General features: G+C 40.3%; 1 protein-coding gene across 2 annotated transcripts in view; it reads left to right on the top strand.

Annotated features, from left to right (window-relative positions):
* VEGFC (vascular endothelial growth factor C) overlaps window positions 1-13,206 on the top strand; it is a 110,098-nt gene extending 96,892 nt beyond the window's left edge. For both annotated transcript variants that reach the window (XM_053900814.1, XM_053900815.1), the window contains exons 5-7: window positions 8,850-8,956; window positions 9,262-9,595; window positions 12,690-13,206. In XM_053900814.1, the coding sequence (XP_053756789.1) occupies window positions 8,850-8,956; window positions 9,262-9,595; window positions 12,690-12,804 (556 nt within the window). In that variant the 3' untranslated portion in view covers window positions 12,805-13,206. The remainder of the gene's footprint in view (window positions 1-8,849; window positions 8,957-9,261; window positions 9,596-12,689) is intronic.
* The last annotated feature ends 906 nt before the right edge of the window (window positions 13,207-14,112 follow it).

Genomic DNA, 14,112 nt, shown 5'->3' with positions numbered 1-14,112 from the left:
GACAGGCTCACTCCTCTAGAGAAATCCCGTGAGTCAGAAAGATGCACACGGGACATGAGCTGCTGAGGCAGAGGAAGAACGCGGGCTGCATCCCTCCCGTCACACACAAGATGCCCGCGTCTGCAGAGGTACAGAGAACTGCATCTGCCATGCCAAGGATGGACTTTGTCTTCAAGTCTCTCAGGAGCCATTAAGAGATACATGTATGACCCGTGATATTTACATTGCATATTACAGAAAGAACATCTGGATGGCAGTGTAATAATAGAAAAAACATGGATAGCACCATAGTAGGTATACTGAGTCCCAAAACAAGAGGTGGAAAAACTGGAGAAGAAGCTTCTGAAATAGTCTCATAGAGAAGCAACAAGGGTAGGAACCAAGGCGGCGGAAATGGGGATGGAAAGAAAAGAGATGAAGAGACAATTTTGAGAAAGTCACGACTTGGGAATGGCATGTACAGGAGAACAGAGGCAGAAGTTGAGGGTGCAGTGCATGGACAGTATTCACCAAGACAGGGAACACGTGTTCACAGGAAGAGTGGCATCTCTAAGAAATCAAAGAGAAATGTTTGCAAGGCGGTAGGATCTGGAGCTGGGAGGGCCCTAAGGTGGCCACTGCCAGCATGAAGCTGATAGAGCGTTGGAAGAGATGAGCCCAACCGAGGAAAATAGAGACAGTAAAAAAAGCAGCAGCAGCTGGCACTATGCAGAATACCAATATCTAAGAAACTGGGAGAAATAATAGTCTGTGCAGAGACTGAGAATAGTCAGAAAAATCAGGGATTCAAAACTAGTTATTACAGAATCCAAAGGATATTGCAAAAGCCAAACAAGAATTCAAGGAACAAAGAAGTGGTCAGAAGATCAAGTCTTAGAAAAAGCTCATGAGTTACTGTGATGGACTCCCTTATCTGAAGGACATGAAATGGAGATAACACTTATTAATACCCTATCTTGCACAACCACTTTGAGAAGGAGGAAGAAGAAACAAGGGAGTGGAATTCCCAGTTACATATGAGAAATTGAATCAGGGGGATTAGGTCATTTGCCCCAACATCACACAACTCAAGAGTGGCAAACCAGAGATTCAGACTAAATTTGGAGTCAATCCATTCCTTTGGGGATGCAGTCATGACTACATTTTTAACTTCTTCACATTAAAAACAAAACAAAAAAAAAAAACCCTTCAAACATATAGGAAAGAACAAAAAAAATGCAAAAACGACATATCCCTCCACCCCAATTCTGTCATACTCACTCAAGACAACAACCCAAAGCCATGGTCACCATTCAGCACCCTTCCTTGCCAGAGGTAACCACTGATTGAAAATTGTATCCTCATTCATGCTCTTCCATTTTTATAAGACAAAAGAATGTATAGTACGGCTTTGCTTAAAATATGTTAAAATGGTGACAGTACTTTTTTCTCTGAACATGATGTTTTAGAGATGTAATCATTTTGAGGTCTCTAGGCCCCCTTTGTTCATTAAATACCTGTGTAGTATTCCATTGTATGGATGAATGAATGAATGAGTGAGTGAATGAATATTCATGTTTATTCTACGATACAGACTATAGGGAAGCAATATACTACATACTAGGAAGAGAGTAAAATCAAAGGAGAGAGATGTCACATTTGAAACATAAGTGCCATGAAATGAATTCTACCCAGTGGTAAATTCATTGGTTAATTGGTTATCACTGACAATGTTTCTAAAGGGTTCCTAAAGGAAATAGCACATTCTGGGGACAATAAATCCATGAGAATTGAATCGACGAGGATTGCGTGTTAATGGAAGAAGGCCATCGGAGATTCAGTTAAGAAGGCAGTGCTAAGGCTGTGCTTAGGAAGCTTTGGGTACCAGCCTAGAGAGTTTCACCCTTCCTGTGGAGGTATTGGGGAGCATGCGGAGTTTTTTGGTAGGGGAGTGACAAGAGCATGCTCAGCACAGCCAGGGTACCTTGGATTTTAATGAATACGAAATAGAAATATGTATGATTTCAACCTGATAAAGAGGTTCTGCCAGTCTTTGGGGGAGAGCCATGATGTGGTAACAGAGGAAAAGAAGGGGTGAAAAAAGAGAAAATGGAAAACTCTAGCTTGAAGGCTCATTCATTTTTATTTGTTTACTGGTTTTCATTTCTTTTACGAAGTTGTCAACATTGTTTACTAAGACACAAAATAAAACATATTTGCCTCTAAGAAGTTAGAGTTACCCGGGCTTATTAAGGAAAATTTCATTCGTGTGAGAACGACTCTCTTCTCCAAGGAACAGAGCAAATTTATCGCCCTGGCAACCTTTGATGTAGAACTTGAGGGCTCAGTGTCTTCATTAATCTATAACAGATCCTCAGTCTGAATGCTTAGAAGCTTGAATATCCATTAGGCTTTGATTTTCTCCTTTTAATTATTTCTTTCCTTTTCATTTCAAGATCATGCATTCCATTCTTGCTTTACCAAAAATAGAGATAGAGTAGCACGATGCAGTTAGTAAACTGCATCAGAACAGAAATGCAGAAACAATACATCTGCCAGTGAAACTGGGACACGAAGTCTTGCTCCAGTTGGCCAGAAACTTTCCCACTATTTTAAAACATGCATCTGTGTCCTTCCCTGAAAAATCCCCTCTTGATAGGTTTAAAACTCTCCTGATCATATGCAGTTATTTCTGAAACCTTAATTCGTAGGTCTGCTCATCCTTTTTTTCTTTTTACAAAACTCGTTATTATCTAAATATTGTCTAACCCCTTCAAATGAGCACTGACTAACATGAATCCATTTAGCCATGGAACTCAGGTAAGAGTCTCCAGGCCTTGGAGCATATTTTTTCTAACAGGAAGCTAACCGTGCTGACCTGTGCACCCACCTTTGGACTGTCTGCTTTCTGTCTTCTGAACGATAACAGGTGAAAGCACAGCCTTTTTTTTTTTTTTTAAGAAGTTTTAGGCTTATAGAAAAACTGAGAAAAAGGTATAAAGAATTCCCATCTACTCCATACCCTTATTCCCTAGATTCCCCTATTATTAATACCTTGCATCAGATAGTCAAGTGTAATCAAGGGCCATGCATAAAGAACTCAAGACCAACACAATTCAGTCTTTGGAAATCAAACTGTTGCAGTCTTTTCCCCAGAGTTGTGTGGCTCTGAGAGTGAAAGAAAAGAGTTGCCCTTGCAGCTGCTACTCTGACAGCAATCTTGGGAGGGTCTGGGTGGATATGCTTTCAAAATATAATTACAGGTCTGAGTGATTGCTAATCATAGCGGGTGAAGTTCAGATGACAGCAACAGTTGGCACTTAGGGAACCAAACCTGTATTTGGGTATTTATCCAAAGTATTAACGTGGTCAGAGTGCCCCCTCTGTGTTTTCTTAATGGAGTACAGAGCATATTATTGGCTAGCTCATTGGATGATATCAAGATGCTCAGAAGAAATGTAGGAGAGCCCACAGCACATGCTTTCAAACGAATATTACTGGATCACACTTCACATTGAATAAGATTTAAGGCAGGAATGCTACTTAAGGAACACAACTGTATTACACGTACCACACTTTCATCAGAATTTTAATCAGTTGCATTGTTGTGAAGACACCTTACAAACATAGATGCCAATCAGAGTACTTGATTAATAGCACAGTTCATGTCACAGAGACAATGTGCTATTTCAAAAAGCCATTGAGTGCCACAAGTTGAATGTGTATTCAATTAATGTTAACACTCATCTTGAATGATCTATGAAATATTTTAAGAGATATTTGGTCAAGTAGATCAGTAGTAGTTTAATACAAATCAAGACGCTGTTCATTGTTTCTCACATAGAGATATATTACGAAATACATTCAGCTCACTTCTCACTAATGCCAAACAAAAGATGGTAATGTGTCAGCATTCCTTAAATACGGATTTGGGGGGTCAGGAGATTTCCAAGTATATAAAAACTCAAGGGGCAAAAAGTAGAGAAGTTGAAAGAACCCAAACAACAGTTTGCACAAAACAGTCCGCTGCAGTGGCCCAGGCACAAGAGCCAGTAACTCATCCAGTATGCACAGGACATATCCATCCTTGAAAATTTCAAGAGAGAGATCAACGGCAACATAAGAACCATTTTGATCATTAAATCCATTATTCTGTAACACACATCCCCTTACATTTTTGTTCTCTGCTCTTAACTAGCAGTAGCTACCAAACCAGTGAAGTGAAGTAATGAAAGAATTTTTAAGAAAAGCGTCTTTTACCTGCATAAATATAAACGGGGCTATGGTTATGTGTACGGGGGGAAAGGAAAAGTAGGCAAGTTCGTTTATTTACATGTGATTTTCCACCAAGATTTACTTTACAAGTAATGGCATAAGCGTTGGCTTTGGAGACAAAATGTGCCCTGGAATCATAAATACAATGTACAAAATAACTAATTTATTTAAACGTTTTAATGTGTTTACACACATCAATGTGCAGAACTTGAAGAAATATCTCAATAGAATAAAAATGCTTTGGAGATTAAGATATGGAGAAAATAAGTAAATTGTGCTCACCCCTCTATCCACAGTAAAAACATTTTCTTTCATTCTAAAATAATACTTTGGAAATCGTGTCTCCTTTTTTCTCACATGAGAAGCTTTAAATGCTAACAACTTGCCATTCACTTTTAGAGTAGGGATCCTCATTTAATAATTATGAAAATGTATTCTATGCAGATACATGTTTCTTTAATTAAATGGTATCTAGCAGGATTTCAAATTTCAACATTAAAATAGGTTAACATTGAAAAGTAGGAGCTACTTATTTTTGGCAAAGCTTCTAAAGTCATTTTTCTAGAAATTTAAGTTTTAAGAATATTAGAACTTAAAATATTTAGCTCACCTTTAGCAAAGCATAATTACTAATATCAAGTTTACTTTAGCAAAAACACTTCAGGTAACATAATTGAAATTGTTATTCTGAAGACTATATTTTTACTCAACATGAATGTGCAGAGTCAAAATGGCTAGCGTAGCCAGATTATATGAAACCGTTCTGTAAAACTAGACAGTAGATACCTTGTTATGACATTTTCAGAAATACATTTCTACATTGGTTTCTATACGTGGTCCATATTTTTGAACTTATATTTTTAAGAATGTGAAATATTAGAAAACTCTACTTTTTTCCTCACTTCATGGGAAACAGGAAATGTTTTATTTTCGTATCTATTTAGGGTGCACAATCTTGTATACCTACTGAAAGTTCAGCACGGATACGTTAGCACACGCTCCTGCAGTTGAAGAACCCATTACTGACCAGTCTCACTTGGCTAGTGATGGGGATCTCTAGATCTCTGGATACTTCTTTCCATAAAAAATAAATAGCTTAGTCACGTGTTTATCAACTACTATAAGTAAAAAAAGAACGCATTTGACATTGCTACCATATTCACATATACACATGTGGCAGAGGGGGGAAGGTTGTATGTGTGAGGGTGTGTACATGCATATTTATATATACATGTTTATATATGCATATTGCATATATTACAAATATATATGCATATATATAAGTGGCATATAATTGCGGAAACCATCTTTATGCGTGCATTCTAGTAGTATTTTATTATATGTCATTCTTTTACATTAAGAATGCATTTCCCATCCCTTATAATTGATTTGTGATCCACTGGTGGATTACAGCTAACAGCTGGGAGAATGCTGGGTTTCGGTAATGGCAGTATACATCACATATTGGCAAAATGAAAATTCCCTTCTACTGCAACCACCACAGCGCCGTGCCCTCCTGATACCAACATGGGAGTGTGTTACTTAACTCACGTATATGTCAAGAGTAGGGCAATACAGCCAAAATGGACTTCTCTTCACTTACAGAAGAGTAATCTAAGCTCATTCAGCCAGGATTAGGTGTTATTATTCTGTAACTAAACAGAGCTGCATCTTATTTGATGGAAGGGTACTAACACTTTGGAAAGGAGATAAAGGAAAAAACGATATTGTTTTAGAAAATTGATACTGTCTAAATGTTATGTGGAACAATGGTTTATGATTAACCAAGAAAATTCTAATGACAAAAATATGTGGTATGTAGAGACTTGTTCTTGGGAATATGTAAAATTATCGGGAAAGTACAATGTTCCCCAGGGGATATTGTTCACAAGAAAAGCAAGGTTTGGAACAGCATGTAAGAGAGGCTGTCTTCTGTGTAAGAGAATGGAGGAAAAGATATACATGCGTACGTACTTTTCCTTTATTTACAGAAAGAAACACTGAAAACAAAAAGCAACAAAAAGTATCAGCATGCTTAGGACGTGGGTCAGAATGAATCCTCTGAATATATATTTGCTCATAATTTTAACTGAAATCACATAAATGTTTCAAAAAATAAAATTATAAAAAGGCATGTAGCATATAAGGCAAGTATATTCTTATATATACTTTAGAAAATATAAAGATTGTTAGTAACAAAGATTTTAATGGAAGTTATTAGCATGAAGTCAAAGGAGTACATTTAAAACCCCAGTAATGTTACATTGTATTTGGACATAGCTCTGTGACTGTTTGTTTTTTCCTAAAGATATGTACACGTATCTTTTACTTAAAATCAATAACCTATTTCCAAAAATATACATTGCAAACGTATCTTTTATTGCTTTAAATGGGAAGAACTATAAAGTATTGTAGGGAAACCCCAAACATAACTAATCCCCTACAAAATAACTTAACTATCTGTAGGAAAAGGAACATCCTATCTTGATAGGATCTAAAATGCTCAAACGCTGTTCCCTTGATCATCCAGCAGTTATCATAGTTGTTAACACACAGTTGCTTTATATGTGGTTACTTGGATTATTTGCATGCTGAATGAGAAATTAATTAGCTTATGAGACGGGAAAGCAGATAGCACACAGCGTTCAAAGACTTGTTACAAATTCAAGAAATTTTATTTCTTGAAAATAAAATTCAAGAAAACTTTCCATCACAGATGGTTTTTCCTCAAGCTGGAGACATGACCCTTGAAGAAAGGCACAAGGAAGGAGGGGTAAGGGTAAGACAGTCATTGCCATTCGCAGTGCTGTGGGGAAGGTGTTTTAGGGAAACAATCATACTGAATGGAACCAATAGAGATTTTGCGGGTCTTGGGGCTCCTGTAGAGACTGCTGGGTGGGAGAGTTCCCATAAATTCTCAGAAGTGGTTGTCCAGGAAAAAGTGGTTGCAAAATATAGATGTGCTTACACTTCAAAAATTCCTTTCTGTGGTGCTGTTCAAGACATCAGGCTGTCTTTTAACGAAAGATGTGTCATTACCTCATCACACAGTAGGCCTCTGAAACTTTTCTTAGCACCATCCAAAGCACATGTCCTGTTTGTTTACACTCAGCGGCCCTGTGAAGATGATGTTATGTTCTAACAGTTTGGAATGTAACCCAACACTCTCCTATCACCTGTCGTTCAAGATACTGAGTGTGGAAGATACAATTGTATAATTATTTCCCCTGCACCAACCTCAGCTGAACAATTAGGTAGTAAGAGATTTATATACACTCTAAGTTAGGATATTAGGAGCCAAGAATCCTTCTATTGGGTAAACATTACCTACAGAGACATTCTATGGGATATACACGCATTTTCTAGTGCTGTGCCCCGCAAAGGTCAGTGTAACCTGATGTCACTGAACGAACCTAATCCCAAATGCCATTTTCCAACAAGCAGCATTAGGGCCCCTTGAAAGAATGGCTGATTCTGGGGGTAGGGGGGAAATGGGCAAGATGAGCTTGTGACATCTGTTCATGCCAGAGAAGCTTCAAACTAGAGGGCTCATTTCATACAGGCGTCAACATGAAGGTGGCCCAGTTAGCCAACAGTGGGACAGCTGCAGCAAAAGAGTGCTTGGTGTACTTGACTGAAGCCCGTATGTTCATAACTTTTACCGAAATAATGAGGATAGAAGAAAAGGAAAGAGAGAGGGAGGAAAACCTAGAACAGCAGCATTAACAAGACTTCGATGGCTTCCTGGTGGAGTGTAGAGTGGAAATTTGTATTAACGGACACTTTATAGTTATAGGTATCTGTATTTCAGAAACATCAGGAAAGGGGCACCTGGGTGGCTCAGTTGGTTGAGCATCTGACTTCAGCTCAGGTCATGATCTCACAGTCCGTGAGTTCAAGTCCTGCGTCGGGCTCCGCGCTGACAGCTCAGAGCCTGGAGCCTGCTTGGGATTCTGTGTCTCCCTCTCTCTCTGCCCCTCCCCCACTCACACTCTGTCTCTTTCTCTCGAAACTGAATAGACGTTAAAAAATAAAATTAAAAAAAGAAAGGTCAGTAAACGTAAATGTATGAAGATGTGTCCTATCGAATTATTTGAAAAAGCCAAAAGTAGGAAGCAATTTCATTAGCTACCGATCGGAGATTCATAGCACATCCATTTGATGGACTGCTGTGTCACCACTAAACAGTGGATGTAACAGCACATGATGATGTAACCTATGAAGATATCCACAATATATTGTTTAGTGGAAGAAAGAAATTCCAGAGTGATAGAAGAGGCTTATTCCATTTGTACACAAGCTAAACCACTATGTGATTATACAAGTAAATGCACTTGCCTTAACCCAATAAAAGTCTGGAAGCGATATAAGACCACACCACCGAGAGTGGTCCCCGCTGGGCTTAGAATTTGGCCGCACATGGGGGTGAGGAGGGTAGTCTGAGAAGGAATATTCACATTTCGCTTCATCCTTCTGTCATGGTAAAGCTTTTTCACAAGCATGCATTGGCTTTGTGATACGTCGGTAAGAATAGAGACGATCCCTTCTGCGTACCAGTTAGACTATTAATTTGTGTGTGTCTCTCTCTCCCCAAGGTGCCAGGCTGCAAACAAGACTTGCCCCACAAACTACATCTGGAATGATCACCTGTGCAGGTGCCTGGCTCAGCAAGATTTTATTTTTCCTTCTAATTCTGGGGAAGGTAAGCAGAATGATGTTTTAAAGACTAACTGCCAAGGGTCTCTATTTTGGTCAACAAATATGTTAATATTAAAAGCACATGTATGGTATTCAGATCATCTTGCTCTGAAATAAGTGACTACAAAACAGGCCACTTTCTACTTGGCAGTGGGATTATTTTGAGTTTCCTTGTAAAGGAACATACCCATGTTTGTGCACAACCCTTCAATGAAACACACGAAGACACTTTTAAATGCTTTTAATTGTTTCCCACCACACCTGGTGCTAAGTAAAGTATAGTAAAGATGTCTGACTGTATTTGTCTAGACTCTACAGATGGATCCCATGACATCTGTGGACCCAACAAGGAGCTTGATGAAGAGACGTGTCAGTGTGTCTGCAGAGGGGGGCTCCGGCCTTCCAGCTGTGGACCCCACAAAGAACTAGACAGAAACTCATGCCAGTGTGTCTGTAAAAACAAACTTTTACCCAACTCATGTGGGGCCAACAGAGAATTTGATGAAAACACGTGCCAGTGCGTATGTAAAAGAACCTGTCCAAGAAGTCAGCCCCTAAACCCTGGAAAATGTGCCTGTGAGTGTACAGAAAATTCACAGAAATGCTTCTTAAAAGGAAAGAAATTTCAACATCAAACATGCAGGTAAGAAATCTTCATAAATCGTATTCACTTGTCTTACTGAGAATAGTTTTTCTCAACCAAAAGAGCAGTTGCTTTTTAGAATGAGACCAGTTAAGTTCTGGGAGGCGAATTCTGTTATTTTCTAACCAAGGTTAAACTTCGCTGAGACCCTGTTTACTCCTGAGAAAAACAAGACAGGAGCCCTGGGAACCCAAACCAGATCCAAGCTCCGAACACGCGCTAATCCTTGTCCCAGAGGCTGAGGCTGTCATAGTGGTAGGGAGACAGAGGCGCGGGACAGTCCCTTGACGAGCGTTTCTGGAACATCCGAACAACACTCAACTGCCCCCACCAAAAATTATGATGCCATCATAAGGCCGGACACCTGTCCTCAGTGCAGAAACGTCTATGCAACATATTCAAAGGACAGGATAGTGCCACTAATTGTAGAGTTGTATCGAGAAAGAATGACAGTTAAGCTGAATAGTGGAGTTAGAGAAATAAATCAATATATCGCTCAAGATTATTCAAGACTCATTCCTGAAACGTGGATTCTGCCCCCTTTTCCACCAAGAAAAAGAAAATGAGACCGTTGGACTCAGACCCTTCCAGGGTTGAGCTGCTTCCTCTTTAACCTGAGGGCGAGGTGGTCTGCATTTTAGCCAGATCGGTGCCTCTGGCATTTTCTTCAACCTTGCTCCGCCAGACAGGCCTTCTCTCTCCCATACTTTTGACGTCGTCAACTACTTTTCTTTCCCCTCAGCTTATGAGCGTTCCCGGACTTACATCTCATTAGCATCTTACTGGGATGCCGAGCGTATGTTAGCAGCGAAGCTCGGTCCTCTTCGAACTTGCGCCAAGACCTAGGCACTTGGCAATTGTGTTCGCCTCTTGCATCTGTCACATATTTAACCAGCTGTAACCGAGGTTACGCCCTGGCATTCCATGAGAAAGTTCTATGGAAGGTATCCGTAGACTCCACTGCCAAATTCAGTGGACACGTCGGTGTTCGTGTAACCTGTCCTTTGTGTACTTTTTCTCGAAGCTCCCCTCTTTGTCCTGGCTGACATAACGTTTCACTCTCCTCGCTGCCCTTTCAGCTCTCAGACCGTCGGTTTGTCATCACCAACACTGGCTTCTCTTCTTCCGGCACACTCTTTAGAGATGGCAATAATGCCCTTGCAACAGACGAGCACTCACATGACTTAAAACTTAAATTGAGGGGTTGGGGGAGACTCTTGGGTGGCTACGTCGGTTAGGCGTCCGACTCTTGATCTCAGCTCCAGTCGTGATCTCATGGTTCTTAAGATCGAGTCCCATGTCAGGCTCTGTGCTGACAGCCTGGAGCCTGCCAGGGACTAGGGATTCATTCTCTCTCTCTCTCTCTCTCTCTCTCTCTCTCTCTCTCTGAGCCTGCTAGGGATTCATTCATTCCTCTCTCTCTCTCTCTCACTCTCTCAAAATAAACAAACATGTTTAAAAAATTCAATTTCATGTATTTACAATTTCCTACCTACATCAATGTTTACTACTTTTCCCAGTAAGTAAAATTTCCATCTTTTTGATGCTCGTGAGGCTTGTGTTCCTGTTCTAATTTATGTCGCCGATGATCTGTCCACACTAACATTTTAGGTGCTGCATAAAGGAACTTCAGTGAATCTAGGTATCTCATGGATGACATTGTTTTCTTCCATTACTGTGTCAGAGTATCTTATAGGGATCTTGTGTTTCCTTTTTAGAATATCTTGAGCAACAACTGTATCCCAATTTTATCTGGGTATATGCCTCCCAGAAGGATACTTCAAAAAGGCAGAATATTGTATATACTAAGTCTTACTACAGATTATTAACCATTTTGCACAGTGAACCCTTCTAAGGGACCCTACTATACTTGGAAAGCCTGATCTTATGTTTCCATAAGACTAAACCAGCCACCATACTTGTCTACAGAATTCTTATATTAACCTAAGAAAAAGATTTCGATCTTTGTAATTCTCCTAATAGTATATGTTGTTTCATGAAGACTTTCTGTTTACTGAAACACTGTGTTCATTTTTCTAAGGATATACTTCCAGGTGTATATGTATACATCGAAGCAAAAATATATAATATTTTGAAAATGTGGACACTCATTTCTTAATAGGTATTCCAAAAGTGTCGGAGAGGGGCAGAGTATATATTTTTTGTCCACTGCCTTAATCATCAGCTTCCATTGATCATTGAAAATTGCATCTTTTTAGTAAAGGAATACCAGTAGTCCAACCATAATGCATTTGCACTTAGAGGAGAAAAAAAAAGTAACACTTGAACTAGGTATGTTTTCCGGAGCACAAGAAATGACACTTCCAACTCACACGTGCAGGGTCTCTGTAGCGTGCTTTTGATCTCCCGGCCAGGCCACGCTGCCTTACGCCCTGGACGCCCATCCCCTTCTTGCACTGGACATGTCTCACACCCCCCAAGCTTCTTCAAAGGCAGCTCCCGTTCACTGGAGCAATAGGGCCTTTGGAGCATCTGTCCTTTCCCCACTGGAAGTCCAGGGTGGGAAGAGAGGGGGGCCCAGGGAAGCACCGTCCCTCTCCCCCTCCCCCAGACCACCTTCTCCCCTGGAGCCCAGGCGGAGAGGGACAGGGACCCCGTGGCACAGCCAGCTGCCTGCCGGGTGGAGAGAAACAAAGGGAGGGCGGGGCTCCCCACTGGGGCGCACGGTCATCCCTTCCAAGTCTGGGTTCCGCACAAGCACCCAGACTCCTGGGGACTCCGCCACGCCTCTGGGCTCACACTCTATCTGCAGAACTTCAACACTCACTTTCCCGGTCTCTCTTTTATGCTCCTTTCATCCACAAAGCAGAGGACACTTCAAAAGAACCAGTGCTCACATCACCTCCCCCTCACATCTGTTCGAGCAGCAGCGCTGGTTTTAGGCTTTTGCGGTCCTCCTCGGTTTTCTAATTCTCAGCCTCGAACTTCAGACAGACAGAAACCTAAGAACAGGTCTATGATCACATGAGTAACTTTGTTCTCGTTTTAAATGCAGAAAAACAACTGCGTTTGTAGCATCGTGAATCCGTTGCGTTGGTCGTCAACACAAACGCTTTCCTCTCTGTTTTCCTAGTTGTTACAGAAGACCGTGTACGAATCGACTGAAGCCTTGTGAACAAGGACTTACATTTAGTGAGGAAGTGTGTCGCTGTGTCCCTTCGTACTGGAAAAGACCACACGTGAACTAAGGCTGCGCTCTTTTCCAACTTGTCACCTGGCGATCTCGGAAGACCGTGTTGCCACGCTAGAACTGTCCGCGAACAGAGCGACCTTTGTGGGACCATGTGGACCAAGACAAGTCAGGGTTCTCTGGACTGTGTGCACAGCTTTACAGAAATGGACTGGAGCTCACCCGCAAAAGACCTCTTTTCAATGACTGGTTTTCTACCAAGGACCAAACAGCTGAGGTTTTTCTCTTGTGATTTAAAAAAAAAAAATAATAATGACTATATAATTTATTTCCACTAAAAAGATTGTTTCTGCATTCATTTTTCTAGCAATAACAATTGGTAAAGCTCACTGTGATCAATATTTTTATATCATGCCAAATATGTTTAAAATAAAACGAAAGCTGTATTATAAACTGGTAAGTTCAGTCCATTACTGTCTTACATGATGAGCAAAACTTGATGATATGAAAACGTGCACCTCCCCCTGCCCTTTTTCCTTTCCTCTAACCAGACGTCAGATTTTGATGACTCTGAAAAAGCGTGATTCTAGAAAACAAAGTTTCAGAGAGACATTTGCTATTCCATTTTATTTAAATTCATCTCAATATATTTAATAATTATAAATACTGTAGCACGTGACACTTTTGAATTTATAACCAAGCGAGTCAATACGGAACATAGTATTAGTTCGTCTGCTTAGTATGTCCCCGAGATGAAAGTTATGCCGCGCACTGGGATGATTCATTCAGACTCTTCATGTGATTTAATATCCCTCAGTATGTATTAAAATGGCTTTAAAATATTTCACTCAAAAAGAATCCTTCCCGGATATTTGACTTCTTCTGACCAGCTCAAACACTTTATGTAAGCAGAAATGCTCCTATCTAGCACGTTTAAAATACACTGGAGATCATGTTTAAATGCTCTTCTGTGTTAAAAAGGAAACATTTTCGTAACACAATTGAAGTGTTTATTTCATTTAAAAAAAAATTTTTTTTAATGTTTATTTTTGAGACAGAGACAGAGGGAGACACAGAATCCGAAGCAGGCTCCGGACTCTGAGCTGTCAGAACAGAGCTGATGCGGGGCTCGAACTCACGAACCGTGAGATCATGACCTGGGCCGAAGTCGGACGCTCAACTGACTCAGCCACCCAGGCGCACCATCGTTTTTAAAAAGGCATTATGCTAAAATGCTTTTCTCTAGGAACAAATATTTTGGCTACATAAATGTAACCAGATGAGTAGTTTGCATATAGACAGGATTATTTCCTGGTATGACATAGCTACAGCAATACATAAAAATAATTAGTCCTGAAAGGAGAAG

Source organism: Panthera pardus, unplaced genomic scaffold (assembly GCF_024362965.1).
Source record: "Panthera pardus isolate Hobbes unplaced genomic scaffold, ASM2436296v1 HiC_scaffold_13, whole genome shotgun sequence".
Lineage (NCBI taxonomy): Eukaryota > Metazoa > Chordata > Mammalia > Carnivora > Felidae > Panthera > Panthera pardus.
This window is presented reverse-complemented; position numbering and strand designations above follow the sequence as displayed.